The following is a 22,250-nucleotide window of genomic DNA, read 5'->3' on the forward strand; positions in this document are numbered from 1 at the left end:
ACCCCCAGCCCAGAGCCCCCTTCTGCACCCCAAACTCCTCATCCCCACCCCACCCCAGAGCCCACACCTCCAGCCGGGGCCCGCACCCCAACCCCCTGCCCCAACCTGGGGAAAATGAGCGAATGATCGAGGGTGGGAGAGCCAGAGCGACGGAGATGGTGGGGGGTGGATGGAGGGGGTGGGGCTTCTGAGAAGGAGCAGGGCAGGGATGTGGACTCAGGGCAGGGTGCATGGCAAGGGTGTTCGGTTTTCTGTAAATAAAAAGTTGGCAACCCAAGGGACAGTACATGGTTGTGTTTTTTTATCTGTGCTAGGTATGTTTTGGGCCAATTCTTTTTGCTGGTTCCTCTTCAGTGCTTGCTTCTGGCCCACTGGACTGGCTAATGTCTTTTGTCCTGTTATCCTTCTATTTCTGCTTCTTGTCAAGAGCAGAATAACCACTGGAGGGTTGAGAGACTCCCCTGAGACTTGCTCTCTCTTCTTATTGTTCCTCATAGTTGCCACAATGTACAATTTTCTTTTTGCTCTTTGGTATCTCAACTGAGGACTCTGTCTGAGGTTTCCTTCTCTTTGTGCTGTCTTCCTTTTGGTTTCCTTGTTTATTCAAATGCCTGAAACTGCTGTTCAAGTCCATCTTGTCCTTCACTTAAATACAGATTTTGTCCTACAGGCCTTCATCTAGAAAAATGAATGTAGCACAGCTTCCACAAGGGGTTACTTTGATTTGTATCCATTCTTTATCTCAGTAATGTTATTTCTTCTAAGAAGTTACTTTACATGTTTGGGACTTACCAGCGGCCAGATGTTCCAGCCTCTCTCAGAGGCCTATTGAGAAGTTCCCCTGTTTGCTGTTGACAGAATTTGTGGAGTTACAGCCTGGTTTACCTGTGTCAGCTCTGATCCTTTATTATTAACAATACCCATGTTGCTTGCTTATCCAGCCCCACCAAACCTTGTCTAAACTAGGGGGGTGGTTTCTAAATATTTCCCACCACTACTAACACTAGTTCAGCACTATTTGTGTTAGCAACATTGGCAGCTGTAGCATAGACAGGTTGCCAGCTACTGTTGCTGTCATAAGCACCACATTGATTAGATATGCTCTGAGCAGAGTTAGATGACATGGTGGTTAAAACTCCAGTTAACAGTCTCCACAAGCACTGTTACCACTGTGGAAATGAACTGGTGTTGCAGCAGTGGGAAATTTCTAGAACATTTCACCAGTATAGACCAATCCTTTCAGTCAAATTGCTTCACAGCCCCAGAAACAGTTCTTGAATCTTTCGAAACACTATAGAAATCTTTAATAGAAAAGTGGAGTCAGGGAATGGAAACAATTCATCCCACATTAAAATCTTTCTCTTGAGTCTGTTTCTAATTATTTGGAGAGTCTACCTTTCTCTGTGTCTGAATTTAGAAAGAAATCATGCTATTTTTAATGAATCTATACTCCCTCTACTTGTGACTGGGTTCCGAGTCCCTAAGGTCACAACACGCTCAATGTCATTCTGCACAATCAAGGTTCTACTGGGGCCGCAGGCTAATCAGTATGGCTTAGTGTCTCATTACCATCTCTTCACTATGCACAACATATTGTCCCTGCACAAAGACGCTGAGAGTCTGTTAAATATTTATTTATAGTAACAAGGGCCAAAACCAGTTAATACAGATTTTAAAATATTCAGTTGAAAGTAAGACAAAGTCATGGTCACAGAGCAGGCTGACACTTCCACATGAAGACTGTGTTAAGCAATAAACTAAATTACTAGTAAATTAAGTTCACTCTTTTCAATTGTCAAACTAACAAAGAGCCACAAGGCAGACATATGTAAACCACCCCCTCAAAATTCATTACTATTCACAAATCTTGAACTGTGCTGAAAGCAAACAAATTATGGGGTGGAAAAAGCACTTAAAAGGCATTTTAAAGCTATGTATGTTATGTAGTTAAAGGCTATTTGGACGATATGGTTTTCTTCTATTCTTGAAGAGCTGAATTTTGCATACACAGTGCTTATACCTTTCCTGCTATCACTCCCTAATAAAGCCCAAGTTATTTCTGTAAACATATTAATCTCAGCACCGCAACCGAGAAAGTACAATCAAATACAATCTAGTTAATGCAATGTCAGTTTTGCTTTCATAAGCCTTTATAGACCACAGGCTCATTGCTTGGCCATAAAAAGTTTATTTGGAGCAGTTTGGCTGTGTGTCAGTTATTTCCATATAAGCAGGTAAGAATAAAATAAACAGTTTCAAATATATATTTGCTCACAAAGGAAGAGTCATTATGGTATTTGGGATAAATAAGTCTGGAAAAATTTGACTTCCTTTCTGTTTTTTCTGCCAACATCAAATTGTGTGTTAGAATGGATTAAGTCTAAGTGCCATGCATGTCTATAGCCCAGGTAAATAGTAAATATAAAATGCCACGCTTAAAAACATACTCATTTAACTTAGATAAATGGCTATGATTATCTCCATACTTGCAGCAGACTGACCTTAAACTTTCCTGTATCTATCTTGTAGGGAAGACCTAGAATATTGCAAAGACTGAGGTAAAGCTATTTAGTTATCTAATGCAATTGGCAAGTGTTTTAAAGAGTGACCATTCCAACAATAAATAATGGTAAAAGTGTGACCAAATGTGAGAAAAGCCAGCAAATACTTAATCAGGGACGCCCTCTGGCCAAAATTCTCCTCTCTCATCTGTCCAGGCAAACCACTCAGGAAAGCAGAGTATAAGAGTCAAATTTAATGAGGGTCTCATAGAAGAATTTAGTCTATCTCTTTATTGTATGCAGCTGTTCTATTTTTGCATGGTTGGGTATACTGGGGATGAAAGGAACTACTCTCCCATCAGTGTGCACATGTAAACCACACAGACCCAGATCTGCTCTTCCATTAATATGATCAATTAACTCGCATTGTGATAATTCTGTCGTTCCTCTCTGCACAGAGCTCTCTTTGAAGTCAATGGGGCTTCCACATGGAGCAGCTATAGAATGGTGACAATTAATGATAATGGGACTTACTCATGTGGGGAGACTTAATGTCAGCATTAAGTTTTCAAGGTGGTGGAAGGAAGTTAAGGTCAGAAACAAGTTCCACATCCACGTATGTAATTTGACTGGTTAATTCGGATTATTTTATATGGGAAGAAGTCAGGAGTTCTGAGAGGAGCATACATTTTGATTGTCTATGGTTCATTTGTTTAATTTTTAAAGTTGACAAGGGTTTTGCCCAGTTCCAGCATATTCATATGTACATATCAGTGCCTTCTATTCCAAAGTTGCTAGGCTGATATCAAAGATGCCGGGATGAACTCTGATTTTCATTGCTGACAGTTCCAATGCAAGGCTGAATAACAGAGGGCAGTGTTCTGAAATGCTCAGTAAAGTAAAATATATTGACAGCTGTAGTACATAAAACGATAGTAGGAGCTGTATGAAAGCTTCCTCTTCTCTCACCTCTAACGCAGATGGAAAAAAGACCAAAATAGAGCTGGTTGGAATGTTTTCATCAAAAAGTATTTTCAGAGAAAACTGGCTTTTCATTGCAAATGAATATATTCACAAAAATATATTTTGATAATATATTCCATGTATTCGTCTATTTATTTATTTACTTAGGAAAACCTGGAGACCAAAATGTTTTTGGTTAAAATATTTTATTTGTTTTTTTTTATTTGGTATTTTAAAAAATCAATTTTTGAAACCACTTTGTTTTGGTTTCCATGTCAGTTTTTAGCCTAAAAAGCTATACATTTTCATGAGAGATTTTGACAAAAACAGGAAGAAAAGTCCACAAAAAGGTATTTTTTCAACCAGCCTTAGCCAGAAGATTTAAGCTTGTGTAAATGTACGTTTGTATGAATTTCAAATGTTTTTGCTGTATATTTCATATGCCCTCTAGCAATGTCTTTAAAACATTGAGACTTGACCGCAAATATGCCTAGTAAAACAAAAATGCCTAACTATGTTTAATGCAGTGTTGTTGTAGCCATGTTGGGCCTAGGATATTAGAAAGACAAGGTGGGTGAAGTAATATCTTTTATTGGACTGACTTCTGTTGGTGAGAGAGACAAGCTTTTGAGCTCACACAGAACTCTTCCAATAAAAAATATTACCTCACCCACCTTGTCTCTCTAACTATGTTGAAAATATTTCTTCAGCATATACCATTATAAACACAAGACTCACTGTCAATTATTTTTTCTAAATAAATTCATAATTTGTTTTAAAAGCACATTGTTATTGACATTATAAAAATTTGAATTAAAAACTAATAATAATTCTGGCAAGAAAAACCTGACACTTTAAAACTTTTGATGACTTTTGTGTTTTTAATACTTTGTCAAATCATTGTTTTAATATTTTGTAACTTTATTCTTTTGTTACTATCTCAGGACCTCGTTGGAAACAAGAAGCAGCATCTCTACTGATCCACTAAGGTACTGTAAATTAATATATCCATTAAATATAAAACACAAATAGCAACCTCAACATCTGTTCTATTACAAAACACCAAGCACACAGCATACAATCTTAATTTATCATACAAAGCTGGGAAAGGCTTTATCTAATGATCTGATTATTTACCAAACCTCACACATAGTATCAGAGAAAATAAAGGATAGTTTTCCCCTCCCTACAAACATGAGGTACTTGAAAGCTTCTGACATTAAACACCGTGCATTCTCACTCACATTGTTTGTGTGTGTGCACGCATGCGCACGTGTCTGTGTGTGCACATATGAAAAAAAAACACTAATTCCTGTAAAACCCCATCCTATGCTGAAGGGAGGTTTGGCCTTTTGTGCTGGTTATATACCTCTTTTTAATGAGTGGTGCTGATGGTTGCATCTGGATTCCTGTGGTTTTCCCCTTGCTCAGCATTCCACGAAGAGCACGTGTGTAAACATCAGAAGGTGCTTTCATGTAAATCTTTGCAGTACCTTCCATTTTACTTTGATCACTGTATTTAAAATGGAAAAAATGTTGGCACCATTAACATTAGATATTAAAGGGCACTTCTGCTCCCTTGTCATACAGTTACACATTAAAGAATGCATCAAAGATGAATGCTTCGTTTGGTTAATCTGGGGCAGAATCACTTTCTCTTAAAAGAAAAAGCTGATGATTGTTTTCAAGAAAGCCTGCCTTTTGACTTGATCTGTGAGAGGACATGTGTTTTGCAGCTGGTGCTGTGCCTAACCTTATTTGAACCAGAAAGTAATTGAAAGCTGTCCATTCTGTTTGAAATAATTCAAACTAAAGGGCCCCATGGCTATTTAATCTCCTGTTGTTTTCAAAGCATGTAAATTACTGTAAGTAAAGTGGTCGAATGAGTACGGGTTCCTAAAGAATACAGTAAAATCTTTCTAAAACGTCCCTGTCCTCTCACTCTCCTCATCACAGGCATAAGAGCACTGGGTGATACTCAGTCCTAACTCCAGTGCCATTCAAATAATCATGGATTGGCTTGCACATAGTTTACCAGTCTGTATCATCACTCAGATACAGTTTCTGGTTTTGCCTTTTCCCTACTGCTCTGCAACCTCATTTTAGCATGTGGCTGGTGTGTGAAGTGGCATTCACTGGGAGGGAGTTACCAGAAACAATCATTGCAGCAGACATTGTTCCGGATTAAGTAAATCTTTGTGCAAGGGGCAGGTTTAATGCAATACTTTGTGTCTTTTGGGATTACTTCCCCTGGGCAGATGACAACGAGGAGGATTTAGGGAGTAGTAAATGGAGGAAAAAAGGGAGAAAAAAATCTAACAGCTGAAAAAGGAATGGGGAATTCTTTATGAACGGTGTCAATAGCACTCTGAATAAAATATCTGTCCTTTAGTTTTGGGTCCATTTAGAAATGCACAGGGGAGACAGATAAAATGACATTTTTGTATAATTGTTTTATAAAACTGTTTCCCCAAATTCTTTTTAAAAATTAGACCTGATGATTAATATTCAGTATGTCCATTATCTTTACCCAATGGGAGTATGAAAGATAGTAAGTTCATATTACATGAACCAAATAATATGCACTGCTAACATATTATTCTTATTGCATTGTTTTTCTTGACTTACACCTTCAATTCCCAGTGTTATTTTGTTGAACCTGCTAACAGAGAGATGCTGTCTGGTGTGCATTCCCTGATGTATGTCCTTGTATTTCCAGTCCATAGTCTTATAATAACTGGCACTATTATAGTATCTTTATCACCAAGCACTATAAAAAGGCAATAGTTATGATTGGAGATCCTAGGACTTTTCCCTTTTATGCCCATCTCCCTTTACCCAAACTCTGTATAAAGCCACTCACTGAACTATTGTAAACAGATTTTCATGAGAATATTTGTCTTATTGTCTCAAAACTGTCAGTGGTTCCAGGTATGCTTTGCAAAGAACATGTACGCAGATGGAGAGTTATACAAAACCTTTCAAATTGAGACCAAGCCCAGGTTTTGATCTTGCAAAACCAAATCAAGGTCACTAAGGTTTTGCAATCCTCCCCTCTCCTCTGCCTCCAAAACAAAATTTGGCAGCACATAGGTCATGATTATCCACATCTTTTCAGTAAATGTATGCCTTCATTTCATGGTGTAACTGAGGGAAAACAAATGGGGATAGTGCATTGTTTTCTTGTATGGTTTTTTTTTCAAAGCTAAGGCAAGGGTACATCATTTTTTCAAGATGACAATGGGGCACTGGCTCCTGGGAGTGGCAGCCCCACATTCTGCTCCTTTCACTGCTGCAGTTCCCAGGAAAGCCCTGCAGTCCAGTGGATACCAATATCTATCTGGGATATCCGCATCCATGGGTATAAATTTGTATCCACGCAGGGCTCTAGTCACAGAACATTTTTTGTGAGGAGAAGCGGGCGGTCGGTACTGTGCCGGTATGAGTTAAAATCTACTTGCACCACTAGGTACATGATTTCTTTTAACACACTGAATTTCCTAACAGACACACAATATTCTTCCAGGGACGCTGTGCTGCCTGTGTCCATGTGCTATACCTTCCTGGTGTCTTTTGTCCCACCACTAACAAAACAGATCTGCCTTCCAAGAAGATGTGACTAGTTCTGCATGCCAGGAATTGTGCATTTGTGAGAACATCTAGTACCATTTGCATTTTGTATGTATCTGGTATAGAACACCAGGGGGCAAGTGCTGAGCTCAGTTGCACCGGAATATCATAGATCCAGACTCTTGATTTGATTAGATTTTTGATTTTAGTCTTATACAAATTCCATACCGAAGTGACTACATTGGATTAACTCCTTTGACTACATTAGTCTAGATTTACATGACAGTACCTGAGACTACTACCATTATAATTCTGCTCATGTTCTTTATGAAGGGGCCTTCATGCAAGTTGTTAGGCTGTCTCACAGTAAGTATTATATTTTGCATAAGTTGTCCTCTGCTATATATTGCATCAGAACAACTGACCTATGCATCCAGACATTTTGAAGTGGGCCCTGCCATCTTCCACCAGTATCTGATGTGGTGTGGTTTCCTAATATCTGAGTCTTAGCATTAGACCCTGAACCTATTGATCAGCTGAGACCCTTAATTCTAGTCTTTCCAAAATTAAAGCATTCAAGCCTTGATTTTGTGTCTGACTTCAAGGTTTCCTTTTATCATAAGCAATCTACAGTGGTTTGTAGATGTTTTAAGAATAGGGGTACGGAGAAGATATTCAGGAGCAAAAAGCATCACAATGAATTTCCTGCTATTTCAGCTCAAAATGATTTGGTGCCTCTGAGCCCTAATAAATGAAGATGAAGGATAATATCAAGCTAAATTGTGTGTCTGTGGGATCACTTAACCCTATGTCAGAATTGTTTAAAATAAAAGAAATCTGTTTTGGGGTATTAGAACATTCTAAGAGTCAATGTTACTCTTGAAATGCTAACAGAAAGGAAAACTTGAGGTTTCTTCATTAACCTACATGTTTGTCTATGGTACACATCACTGCAGTGTTTGGGCACCTCACAAACGTCAATGGCTTTATCCTCAGAACATCCCATGAGGTAGGGAAATATTCTTTTTGTTTTACATTCCATTATACCAGTGGGGAAGTGAGGCTCTGAGAGATTTCAATGACTTTCAACCAGTCATACCAGAAGTCTGGAAGAACCAGGAATAGAAACCTGACCTCTAGAATTCTCCTCCAGTGCCTTAACCACAAAAACATCCATCCTTACACACTTTGTTCAAGGAGCCTAGGAAATTCTTCCTACGGCCTATGTGAGGACACTACATGAATTCTAACACTGGGACTGACTCATTTCCTTTACACAATAGATGTTTATTCTGTATGTACTCTGAGGCTTGAGCTGTGGTGGCTTTAGGCCTGTAAGACGTCATCATAGGACCTTTGTAGCCACATAAGACCTTGCACATCCAGCAGCCCAAATGCATACAAGCAGACTGCCACATAGAATGCAGTCCACATTTCCCCATCAACAGTCTCATCCAAGGCTGATGCACACAGGCTGTGAAACGAAGTGAATGCTATAACGGCCCCTTCTTACTCCCAAGCCACACTTCGGCTCCGCAACATTAAACCAGGGCTAATGGCATTCTTGAAGCTGTTCAGGGTAGATATTGCTCCTTGGAATTGTGCAAGGTTTAAGCAAATTAGAGATCTCCTATTGCAGGCTTGCAAAATTGAATTTGCCCACTTGCCTGGGTGAGTGAGTAATTCTACTGGGCCAGTAAAATATCATTAAGCTTTAAGATGATCAGATGCCTAAATAAACAGTCGAATTTGTAACATAAATTTTTCACGTAAAGTAGGGTTCAGTGATTGCTTAATTTTCATGACAATTTTCAAGGCTGCCCTATCGTCATGCAAGCAAGTGTAGCTAGCTCTAAGTTCATGCTGTATTTATTTTATAGCGCAATCTCTTTCACTAGTAGTATGTTTGAGTGCAGCCTCACTACTCCATGGATTGTCAAGACAACCATCACTAAAGGAGGATTTTGTACTGTATGTTTTCAACTTTGCCAGTCTTTTGAAGGACCACTTTAGAAGGGCCAGTTAGAGCTCTCAGCACACTGCTGGCAGACCTGCCTCCACACACTGAAACCATAAAAGAATATGGAGATGCTGCACAGTGCTCTCTTAAGGTTACAATGCTGAAGCTGCACCACATCCAAAAATTGCTACACGATTAGGCCTATGAATTCTAAGACAAAGAAAGTAGCAGTAAAATGCCTCTTTCAAAGAACCAGTTTTATATCTAGGCTGAGCGTGAGGGGAAGCTTAATGTTTTTCATTACTTGTTTTCCAGGGGAAAAGATGAAGAGCATGTGGAGAACATAGTGGTTTTCCTTTACAAAAGTCCTAATTAGCATTTTCTGTGCATGCAGTACAGGATAATCAGTATTAGTTGCTGTCAGAAAATTCATAGACAAGTAACTTTTACTCACTGAAAGTTTGGGATTTAAAAATATGTAATTAAGGGGAGAAATACAGTAATTTCTTCTGGAAAGGTTATCACTAGCAGAAAAAGAAATCGCCATACAGTGTGAGCAGAAAAAATAAGTGTTTTCTGAAAGCTGTGTCATTTCAGGAGCAAATGTTTTGATGGTGTCCTACTGGCTCAATAGTCTGGCTGATGTTATCCTTTTTTCTTGGGATCCTAGTGAATAATTTCTGTTTAAACTGTGGGGTGAGTTTGCTGGATTTTGTGAGCTTTTCAAGCAAGAAACTAAATATTACAGTTTTCAGAAAACCTAAAAGTAAATTTTACTAGTTTCCCCTGATTCATTTATTTTATCTTTATCTGGACAAAATTTACAATTTCTTCTAGTTTCTGTTTCTATTAGCAACAGAAGGCCAAATTCCCCTCTCCTTAACACCCCCACTCCTTGCAGTGATCTAATTCAGCTGTAGTCCGTGAAGTGGCACCAGTGAAACAGAGGGGAGAGTTTGCCATTAGGTATCAAACCCTGTGGTGCTGAAATTTAGTCCATACTCAGGTAAAACTATCATGTAATATGGGAGCTGTTCTTGTTAATTCAAATTCAAAAGCTGGAATGGAAAAAAATAATATGTTTAATTTTCCTCTAACATGTCTGCATAATTTCTTTGCTTGAAAATAGACAGATTAATAAAATCAGTGGGAGCATCGTTTGAGTATGGACCACAAGATTTGGCTTTCATATTATGTAGGATTGTTAAAGGGGTCTGCTTTTCAAAGATAACCAGTAAAACAACTCCAGCTGTACTTTCTCTAAAATCATTTCTACAGTACCAAGCTCACTGTCAGTGGGGAAAAAACTAATAAGGGATAAACACTGCAGGGGAGAAAATGATAAGGTTCCTTTAAAAGAGATGTGTCTCCTGTTCATACTGTCTTCTGCAAGTTACACACAGGTTTGTGGTCTGTTGTATTAATTTAGATGGAATAAAAGACCCAAAGAGTCAAAGGTGTTAACATGACCCTGTAAGTGTCCAGCCTTAAACTGTTTTAAACAAGGTTAGGGCTTGGTATATAGAGACCTTGGTTTGTTAGTTTCCCGGCAAACACACTAAGAAACCTAGGCACAAAGTTTAGAAATTTATTAACTAAGATACATAAAAGAGTTATAATGCAGTTCAAAATTGAAATTAAATGATTACGCAAAACAATCTTAACCAAACCTATCAAAGTCCCTTTTTAAGAAAGGACATCCATTCGTCTCCCCTGCTTAGTTGGGCAACCCTTCTTGATGGGAAGGAAAGGGTTTGTGTTGTTGCTCAGTTCTGAGATGTGAAAGATGGTCACTTTTCCTGTTTTTAACAGACCAACAGACAGACATGGGGGGGCGGAGAAAGAGACAGGATAGTAAAAGTGGAGGAAATGCAATTTTTGTTGATGCTCTCAGGATTCCCAGGTCAGGTCAGACGGAGACTGAGGGTCACAGGTCAGCTGCAACAGCAGTGCTCTGGACTCTGGCTCTTCTCCTAGTCAGGGAGATATCATCTGGTAGGTCTGGTCCCTCTCCTTTACCGGTGTCTCTTACTCTGGACAGAACTGCCTAGAGCTGGTTGGAATGTTTCCTCTCACTGTGCTGGAGCCATTGGTACAGTTCACCATAGGATCAGATTTTATGGCAATCTGAGTGAGGGGGGTTAGGAGGAATAATAGTGGGACAGAAAGGAACACACAAGGGAAGGGAAGACAACCAGGATCTTACGTGTCCCTGTCTGGAATCTCCACTGATGCAGTGGTGATGACCAGCTATTCCTACTAATGTGCCAAAGTCTGGACTTCCCGATGATTGATTGTGGCAATCTTTGGAGCCCCAGGGGAAAGGACAGAGTCCCTGGGGCAAAGCAGGATGGGGTCCTAACAGCCCTCCTGCTCCTCCAAGAATTCCCTAGTTAGTTCACATGTCCTCACCCCTTAATGTTTGTGTTTATTTTATTGTTAATGAAACAATTGTTTCTTACTGAAATACATGCAGTCACATTTCAAATAAATCTATATGAAGCAATTTTCTAGAAGCTGCAAGGCATGAAAGTTGGCAAACAGAGAGAGTGTGACTGAGTAATACCAGAAACCAAAACCCAGAATCCCTAAAAATAGTTTATTATCCAGGCACTTGGGGAATTAGATATGCCGTAATGCAAAAGAACCTTCATTTTAGAGCATTAAATTATTTTACAACAATGTCAAATTAAACTGCTACAGCTAATATTTTTCAAAAGTGACTTAGGCACTTAGGATCCTAAGTCTTGTTGATGTTCAGTGTGATGTAGGCTCCTAAGTCACTTTGGTACTTTTGAAAAATGTATCCTAGTTTCTTCTTATTGATGTATTTTCAAACAAATCTACAAAATGAGAAGTCTGCATATACCTATTTCCACTACCAAAAACACAGCTAGTAGAAGAGTAAAAGTCACAGCAGTTTGAATGCAAAAAACAAGGTTACACTCTGCCTTTCCAACAAGGCATTTGTTTTTGTTGGTAATGTCTATCATTTGCTACAGATATTCTGCAAACTTAGCTCTCCTTCCCCCAAAAACATATGGTACAAATGTGCCATCCTTGCTTCCACTGAATAGTGTCTTTTTCCACTGAAATCAGTGGAATTGTTTGCAGAATAAGCTATTACTCAAAGTGAAAAAGGGTGGCAGAATTGGGCCCCATAGTGTCTCTTAAAAGATAAGAGTCCAAATGGTTTAACATTCTAAAAAGGCAGAAAATGAAAGCTGCTTTTGACATGCCTGTTCTAGCCAAAGGATTTTAATAGAAAATGCCTCTAATTTTGACATTTATTTTCTTAAAGCAGCTCGCCGCTAATTGCTTCTGTGCTCCCTTCAGAATAAAAATGGGTTTGGATTTCCACTGTAACTAAATGACAACAACTAGCTGTTATTTTGCATTTCAGCTCATTAGCCCAACCCCAAATTCACTCTCCGCTGATGAGGTTGCTATGAGTGCCTGAGCATTGCTTGTTACAGAGACATTATTTCCCTGCAAGCCAATGAAAAGCTGTCATCAAGGTTCCATTTTAGATTTTATCAATGTGTTTCTGTTGCCCTAGCAACTGGAATCAGCCTATCTCAGCGAGGCTTTATCTTGCTGGCTTTTATAGCTGGGAGCTTGCCCCACTGTGCACCATGTGGTTCAGATGATTAGTTTTTCTTCACACAGACCTAACTGGCTAAGTGTGTTGGGAATAAGATAAGCATAATTTATTTTGTGAGTGGGGAGGGTCCACACTTTTGCTTGTCATTTTTTTCCCCTGTCATAAGGAAACCCACATTTTTCATAGGTGCTGGCAGACAATGGAACAGATGTGATTCACACCAGAGGAGCTGACTAAAACAGTTGTATGCTGCTAGAAAACTGAGGAGTTTTCATAGGATGGGATGTTAACACTACTGTGATTATAGGGCAGTTGTTCTCAGACCTGATTGGGATAATTGCTTACATTTTCCTAAGGGCTGTGAGCTTCAAGGATGCTTTCCAGGGGGCCATCAAGAATCCTAACTGGAATATATACTAATTGTTTGTCCAAAGAGCTTTCAGAATGGCCTAAAATAGCAAAAAGGAGAAGTGGGATTTCTGTGTAATAACAGCTACATTGGTTGTGTTTGGAGGCATTTGGAAAGATAGACTGAAATCAGGATCAAAGAGCACAGTAAATGAATTTTTAGCCTTTGTGCTGTCTCTGTATTAAAGTAGTGTAACTGTGCAGGTGCTTTGCCGTGTGGATGGGTCGCTTCATACACTGGTAGCAATTAGAAACACTTATGCTGCAGCAATAAGGCGGGGGGGAAATTGGATTTGAGTCAGTCAACTCAAAATAAAAAAAGTACTGTATTTAAAAAAAACCAAAACCTAGCTGCAGACTACAGTTGCTGCAGTAAAACTATTTGAAAATGCTGAAGTTGAAGGCCTTCTGCTTGGATTACTGGCAGTTTTTATGTCTCCAGCCTCTTCATGGTTTCTATAAAAGGTAAGAAAACATTAACTTTGAAATGCTTTTTCAGAACTGGATGGCTGCACATCATGCCACCAGTGCATTTACTTGCTCTTCTGTTCAACTGTTGAAAGGCAAGCGTACATGCGGGAGAAAAAGGGAGTGGTGCAGAAATTAATGGGAACTTGTGGCAAATACTATAAAGCTGCTTACTATAGCATCAGCTATCACCCCTTTTGTGCCTGCAAATGCAGAAGGTGATATTGTTTGTTGTTAACATTTACTGTAAGTCAGATTAACTCAAAAGTAGTGCATGAATTTGAGTTCTATCTGATTATTTTATTCTCAGGTATAGTAGCTGCTGCTGTTTAGTTTAGGAAACGTAAATAGCATGAGGGGATTGGGATGTAATGGAATTGTATGTAATGCTGATAAGACTTTTTCTTGCAGGATTATCTGATAATACTACATTTCATGTTTCTTTTCTGATAACAGAATCAATGCACATCACAATCATTCAAAGCAATGGCACTTCTCCCAGGCAGGTCTGACAGAAAGCTTCAATGATTGATGGTGAATAGTGATCATAAAGAATAGGGAAGGGTGTCAGATGTGTTGAGCTTGCCTATTCATGGAAGAGCAAAATAAGCAATTCCATTTAATGTGAACACTGAATTTACCCTGATGGAGTTTTTTATCTAAACTTCAGATTTCTCACTCTTTTTAGAATATGTTATTAAATGGGGAAAATTATATGCAGCTGAACTTTCTTTTTGGATGTCCACAATCAAACCAAAATGGTGTTCATTTGATTGTTAACAAAATTGGTGTGATTCTTTAAAATAGCATTCTGTCTTTCTTCTGTACACTTTGTATTGTCAGCTTCTATTATCAGCCCACAGAAAGTGCTTTGTACTAAATGCTAATTGCAGCAGAATTTATCATGCAGTGAAGAAGGGAACTATTCTGATCATTTTCAAGGAATTAGGTCTCCCCCCACCCCATGATTCGGTATTCTGTCAGATAGGATCCTCAGCTGTGACTGTTTGCCTGAAAGAGATCTGTTTATATTCCTGTTTTTGTTGTTTTTTCATGAGCTTTGTTTTAAGTAGAAAGATTCCAAAGTTAGCCATATGCTTCAGGAGATTTAATGTCCCTACAAATGAAATAGGACGTGTTATATTCTCCTGCATGTGACAACTTGACCTAATACTTTCCCCCAGCCTATTGTGATGTCTTCCTTTTATGCTAAGAAACTACATCATGTGATAGAGATACTGCCAGATTGCTCTGAAGTGGATAGTCAAATACACCTCAACTATAGCTTGATGTTTTGGATGCCTGGCTAATTCTCAGGTGTGTTACAAACTGCCTACCCTATAGCTGCCTTTTTTCCCTTGGTAGATGGCCTGAACAGTAGCCAGGGGGCTACTATGTTCATTTCCATCAAAACTATTCATTTGTTTGTCACCAAAACCAATGTGAACTTAGGCCCTGATCCTACAAGTGCATCTGCGTAAGTGGACACGGGGGTCCACCCAGGCGGATGTGAACAGAGAGATTAAACGGGAGAGCGATGGCAAAAAAATCAAGGAAACTGGCAACTTTCTCACACTTTGTAGAAATAAGAGATTAAAAAACAAAACCAATTTCTCACTAAAACAGTGACAAAATGCGAAGTACTGATTAAAAACATATGCCTCACTTTCATGACACTTTAAATTATTCTTCATTAGTGGTTTTAAATTAGCTTAAAATGTTCTTGGAACAGAGCCAAATGCTGGCTATAAAAAGGAATATATCTGTCATTGAAATTAAGTAACCCAAAATGGAAACTTGATTAACACTTGCCTTACATAGTCCTCAGCACATGAGCTTTTGGCGGTAGCATTATTTCTCACCTGTTCTGTGTTGTGCTGATGGCTGTGGGGAGGGGAGGAGGGACAGGGAGCAGGAGGGTACTTCAGGGAACTTTGGCAGGAACGTGACAGGATACAGACCTTACAGGTGGTGCTTCCTTGAGCTCTAGGTGTGTGTCACTGGGCATGTTAGCCAGGCCCATCTGTGGTCCCAGGAGAGCACAGTGAGACATCTTGGGGAAGCAGGTTCAGATCCTCAGCCGGGCCCACCATGCAACTGTATTGCCATTGGCAGCAGATGCTAAAGAACACTGCAGGGCATGTTGTCCCTCTTGTCCCTTAGCCATGCTCCTCAGCACCCACATCTCGCTTTCATAAGTATAGCTAAGCAAGCAGTTTGTAACAAGTAATATGACTAATCTTCTTTTTCTGTTTGTGGAGTGTCTCAGCAGAGTGTGATTTTTATGCTCAAATTTATGCATTGTTCAAAATGATTAAGCAACATTGTTGTCAGTTTAACAGCACTCTGGCCTACTCTTCCACATTTAGTAATCAAGCTGTGTTATTTAGTTGCTACTGGTCAGTAAAGTCAGACTGTTTTGTCTCTATTTCCTGACTGGATGAGTATAACTTATTTGGCCTGGCATTGCAACAGGATTCACTAGCACTGACTCTTCCACCTATGTGGAATCTCATTGACTTCAAAGGGACTCCATGAAGTAACCCAGTTACTGGGTTACTCAGTTACAAGATGGGGGCTACATGTAATACTGTAAGGCTACCATGGTGTTAGATGTGTGTCTGTGCGCAGCATAGAGAATAAAATAATCAAGTTTCTGCTGTGAGTGCTCATGAAAAATGCCCTGGCCAGTATTTCAACTGCAAACTTGAGATTCACTTCTGTGAGCATTTGTGCTCCTGGAGCTGTTGGTACAATTCCTCCAGAGTGAAATGAGAGATGCCCTTTTAGTTTACATCTGCCCAAAGATACAGTATTGGCTGAAATCCTGGCTTTGTTGACATCAAAGGAGTTTTGCCATTGACATCAGTGAGGCCAGGATTTCACCCATGGTGTCTTTCATGGCATAAAACATTTAGTCTTTTTTTTTTTTTTTTTTTTAAATGGAAAACAGTTAAAATGACTCCCTGTTGAGTAATGACAGGGAGGCCTCAAGTAATTTTGTGTTCCTGCACTAATAAATTGCTTTTGTCTGAGTCGCAGTAAGTGGCTTGCTGTACACAGCAAGTTTATGAAAAAAACCTCGTATATAAATGCTTAATACATTAACTGATGATCGTTTCTGTGAAACTCAAATTTCCTGTCTCTTTTCTTGATGACAAAATACTGGTTAATTTATGATCAATGCCATAGCCCTTAGTTATATTGGCGAGATTTCAACACTCTTTGAATTTAAAGGGCACAGGCATGGTAAATATTCTTCCATGATGGATTATAGCCCAAAATGAACAAATCACTCCTGATTTTTTTTATGGGCATTTGAGGATGAATGTGTCATGTTTAATCAGAGGATTATGATGATGAATTGCAGACCCATGTGACTTTACTTCAGGTGTAGAGTGTGAAAGTGAAGATTCCCTTTAGTTCAGCCACTCTTCTGGTGCATCATAATGTGCATCTACCAGGTGGTGTGTAATCGCCCAAGTGAGAAATGTTACCATTAGCACTGTATTAAAGATAAAGCCTAAGGTGAGAAAATCTGTCATTGGCAGTAAGAAAAGTGAGGTCTGTAACTTCTATTTAGGCTCAGCTCTCCTCACTACCAGATAATTAGAGATAAAAAAAAATCAACAAGCCACATTTTTTTAATGTACTGTACTTCAGTCCAGTTGCTTGATGCTGTAGTTTATTTTTTTAAACAGTGAAATTATTTAATAAGGAACTGAAAAATACTATTGCATGGACAATATCTGAGCCTACTTCTTCAGACATCCCAGTGGATGAATATGTGATAGTATGGTGAGTGAGAGAGACATCTTTCAGTCCTTCCACAGAAAGCAGGGATTAACTAGAATTATGTTTGTATCCAGCAAGGAATTATAACAACATTCTTTCAGGCCATGATTCAGGAAAGACTTAAGCACATGCTTAAGTTCATCTGTGTTCATGTCAGCCCTGAAGAAGTGTTCACATGTAAGTATGTGCTTAAATCCCATTAAGATGTTTCAGTGGTTGTCCTAAATAAAGATCTTTCCTGAATCAGACCTTAATTACAGGCAGCATGTAACTAACCATAAAAATGGAAACTTGTAGCAGTTGAGGCCATTAGAGCAATCACTAGCCTTAGCTTAGCTGCAGTTTGTAAGAAAGGCATAGATGTTCTAGATTGTTATTGTCCTGTAGTTTTTATTCTTTGTTTAAAAACATGCTTCATTGGTTGTTATGGAACCCCGGTACTTATTGGCTGTACCCAGGCACTATTACTGATATTTCTAGGACAATGTTAAATCACCAGAGATATGCAAGGTAACTTGGATATTACACAAACAATAAGGAAATATGAAAGTTGTATTAACTGATTTTTGTTTAACAGAAAGTAAGCAGTTGCTATTACACAATTACAAAAGGAATGAAGTTTTTGAATTTATGTCTATTATAAAAGAAAGTGGTAAGATAAAGGAGGAAAGGGTATCCAGAGGAGTTATCTGCAATGTCAAAAGGTGCATCCAGGGAACAATAATCATAAACTACTCTAAGAAGACAAATTACAGTCACAATTGCTGTGGAGAGAGAGAGAATACTCTGGTCACCTATTTTCTACAGTATTTGTATACGTGTGTGTGTTTGTTAGGGTTGCCAACTTTCTACTCGCACAAAACCAAACACCCTTGCCCCACCCTCCGCCCCTGCTCCTCCTCTGTGGCCCCACCCCTGCTCACTCCATTCCCCTCTCCCTCTGTCACTCGCTCTCCCCTCACTCACTCATTTTCACTGGGCTGGCTCAGGAGGTTGGGGTGCAGGAGGGGGCGAGGACTCCGGCTAGGGGTGCAGACTCTGGAGTGTGCCTGGGGATGAGGGGTTTGGCATGCAGGACGGTGCTGGGCTGGGATCGAGGGGTTTGGAGGGCAGGAGGGGAATCGGGTGCAGGCTCCGGGCGGCGCGTACCTCAAGCAGCTCCCAGAAGCAGCAGCATGTCCCTCCTGCGGCTTCTCCATGGAGGTGCGGCCAGGCAACTCTTCACACTGCCCCATCCACAGACACCACCCCCACAGCTCCCTTTGGCCACGGTTCCTGACCAATGGGAGCTGCAGAGCCAGTGCTTGGGGCAGGGGCAGTGTGCGGAGCCCCCTGGCTGCTCCTATACAAAGGAGACAGAGGGGGAAACATGCCACCGCTTCCAGGAGCCGTGCAGAGCCACAGCAGGCAGGAAACCTGCCTTAGCCCCGCTGCGCTGCCGACCAGACTTTTAACAGCCTGATCAACGGTGCTGACTGGAGCCACCAGGGTCCCTTTTCAACCGGGTGTTCCGGTTGAAAACCAGACACCTGGCAACTCTAGTGTTGGTATGTATGCACATGCACTCACATACTTCATAGTCCACCAGACTAGTGAATTTCTTTCTCTTTCTTTTAGAGGTTAGTGTCATTTGGATTATTATCTTTCTGTTCTCTTAAATAATGAGTTTCTCTCTTTAGGATTGCTATCTGTCCTGATCAAAGCAATGGCAAAGATGGTGGAAAAATAACTGAAATTTTGTCTCGAGCTTGTATCTAGTGTTCACTATATATATTAGTAGGAACAAATAGTTTGCTTTCACTTGACAGTGACTTCATCCAGAACAAGGCTGAGTCATAACGCCTGCAGTGCAGCTCTCTAGGGAGGTTAATGTTTGGCAAATTTGCTGTAAAGTAGAGAACAGCTGAGAGTATGAAATCTCTCTTCTCCCCCATAAAATCTACCATCCCTTCATGGGGTTATTACAGTGCATACAGCACATGTTGCAGAACTTACCTCATTTCTATACAGAAAATGATTGGGTGAAACCCACCAAAAATAAGTGTCTTAAATAGCAAAATACTATGTAAAAAATACTTTTTAAATGATCTAAGGTGTTACTAGCATCCTTGCACTACTAACTAGTTTCCACTCTGTGGCTTTATGCTTAAGGTTTTTTGAGTATGAAAATGATGTAACAACACTGTCCTTTGTGCTTAAAAAAAAGAACCTAGAGTGGTAGTCATATTGACAGTAATATGCAGGTAACAGTGAGAACCCTGAAATACTTAATTGTCTTACATAATCTTGGATATTTTATAAGTGTAGAAGGAATCATATATAACAACTGTTCGTTCTTGTTCTCTTGGCCATGTCTGTGTGTCTTTTGGAGGATACCTCATGAGGTAAGGTGGTAGGTATATCTAAGTTGGTGAGAGCAGGAGACTGGGGCTTCACCTTCACTACAGAGTTAACTCAGGTGATCTACCTTTGAGTTACTTCCCTCATGTTAACCTGACACAAGGAGAGCAGCCACGCTGCAGAATAACAGCTGAGTTGCTGTAAAACCCTGAATCCACAATGGCACTCTACTACTTCCTGTGTGACACAAAGACTTCTGGGGGAAGTCAGAACTTCCTGGTACTAGTCCTGGCTGTGTTACTGTGTCACCTTGGGGAAGTCCTTTAACCTCTCCATGCCTCAGCTTCCCCATCCTTAGTAAAGGGCTAAAACATGGGCTATCGTGCGGTTTAATATTTTGAAGGACTTTGGGACTCTTGGATGAAAGACGTAGTATAAAAGTGGTGCATTATTGTGCAATTCATTCTTCCTATTGTAATAAAGTAAAGTGATGGTAAATCTAATTTGAGGTAAACAACCAGAACTCTGAATTCTTATTCATATATTTCTTCTCCACCTCATTCCTGCTGTTTTATTTCTCTGCCTCTCTATGATATCCAACAGGCCAACCAACTAGTCCTCCTTCCAAAATGTCCTTCATCCTCCTTCCTCTCTATCAGGAACAGGAAAAGTCTGTCCTATGTCTCTCCAATTGCACCTCCTTTCAGCTCCTCTATAAACTCCTTCAACACAGACAGCTTTGAAGGGTTTATCTCAGGACCTTGTAGAACTCCACTGTCTATGCTGGGCCCCGTACAGCTGTGCAGTTCAAACCATTTGCCCATCATTTATGCCGCCAGAGTTGCATGCCAGATTCTTCTTTCAGTAGCTGGTGTCTACCACACTTATTGATATAACTGATGGACAGGCTCTAGTGCTGTCAAATTTTAACTGTGCATTTGGCTGTAGGCCCAACAGAAGGAGTTGGAGTCCTTCTGGATTCCCTCTGATAGTCTTCCAAGCAGAGGCACTTGTAGGGAAGGAGGGGTAAACATACAAGCTGGGGACTCATGAAGAGAAAGAGATTGTCAGAAGTTGCAGGCGGAAGAGTGCTGAACGGGCTAGGTGTAAACAGTGCATGTTGACTGATTTATCAACTAGATTGTTGGAGAATGAGGTGGGATGCCCCTTAGCCAAATCTTCCTGAACCTTAAAAACACTTTGGTTTGATTCCATAATAGAACTGGGATTTGGACCAGTTCTTAGTTTTTAGCCATCCCTTTAGAAAGAGCAAAGAAAACCCAGGCCAAATGTATCAGAAAGATTATTTAAAAATAATAATATGTTAAATGTTCTGCAAACTCTCCTTTTCTATTGTCTAGAATGTGCCTAAAAGGGTTAAATCAGAGAAGGAAAGGACTATAGAGCAAAGAGTAAAAGAGAAAAAAATACAAGGTAAAAAGGACAGAAGAATGAGATTAAATAGAATGTACTACAAATGATGACTCATTACAAATGAAAGATCTAAAGATATTGTAAATTGCCTGAATAGCCGGAGTGCTTTTTGATCTAAAAATTTAAACCCTTCCATTTGCAAGGCTTCTGTCCATCCTTAATCGGTAGAAACATTCCCTTTATGCAGCCACTTACCTAGCTAAAAATAGGCCTAGAACTGCCCTGACATCCAGAAATCTGTGTGATAGTTGCTAGCTTCAACACTTACCCACCCCTCTCAACTGAGGGCCCTACAAATATCATCTGTCAACTTCATAGTAAAATTGCTTTGAAAACCCTGTAGCTTGATCATTTCCTGCTAGAAGAAAATATTTAAAAACAAATAAACAAACTTGTTGGGCACAGTAAATCTGTACCCCTTTTGAATGTGAATATGTTGTGCTTTTCCTAACTCATTATAACAAAAGAGCAGCAGTACTGTTTAACTAATAAGATTGCATTAGTTTAAAATACATACAGTGTAAAGTGAGGCATGTGTGCAGAGCACAGGACTTCATCAAAAAGCAAATCAGGTAAGATGTCCTGGATGATTGTTTCACCAGTGAAGCACTTCAGAGTGACTTCCATGATGGGCATGACACTGTCAGGCTATCTCCTTGACAGTACTGGCAGAACACTCTGATAATCGAGTTAGCTTTTATGTAGAATACGGATGATTCTCAGGGGGGTGGAAGAGAATAGAACTTGATCCTATGACTTATATGTTACCTTCCTGTTAAGTAGTGAACCGCCTACAATATCTGTTAGAATGGTGACTCTAGCATTTTAAAATACTTATAAATAATGTATGTCCGTTTAACTGTTTTTATCTGAAACAGACTTTCATTCCCATGTAAGAAATACGAGATAATGTAAAATGTGAATAAAATTCTGTGGCCTTTGTATCTCTCAAATAGTTCCCAAATAGCCGCTCCCTTTGAAAATGCATTCCTCACCCCACTCATTACCATATTGTTTCAAGGGCACTTACATGTCAGACACACATTCAGTGAGAGAGACTAAGTAAGGATTTAAGAGGCAGGCTGGAGTTCAGGGCCTTCCGCCCAGTAATATATATTTAGAGAGAGCTTTGTCCACTGAATGTATGTATGATCTTTGCTTTTAGAGTGAGTCTGAGAATGGTGGGAGAACATTTTATCTTAGTTTT

At 39.7% G+C, this 22,250-nt stretch overlaps 1 protein-coding gene across 8 annotated transcripts in view; it reads left to right on the forward strand.

The window, feature by feature from the left end:
* The window catches only part of IQSEC1 (IQ motif and Sec7 domain ArfGEF 1), a 676,292-nt gene that overhangs the window by 433,065 nt on the left and 220,977 nt on the right, over nucleotides 1-22,250 (forward strand). For 7 of the 8 annotated variants that reach the window (XM_034777995.1, XM_034777984.1, XM_034777986.1 and 4 more), the window contains one exon: nucleotides 4,409-4,453. In XM_034777995.1, coding sequence (XP_034633886.1) covers nucleotides 4,409-4,453 — 45 coding nt within the window. Of the gene's footprint in view, nucleotides 1-4,408; nucleotides 4,454-12,642; nucleotides 13,472-22,250 lie in introns of those variants that run through there. The other variant, XM_034777989.1, reaches the window with a different exon arrangement.

This window comes from Trachemys scripta, chromosome 7, assembly GCF_013100865.1.
Source record: "Trachemys scripta elegans isolate TJP31775 chromosome 7, CAS_Tse_1.0, whole genome shotgun sequence".
Taxonomy (NCBI): Eukaryota; Metazoa; Chordata; order Testudines; family Emydidae; genus Trachemys; species Trachemys scripta.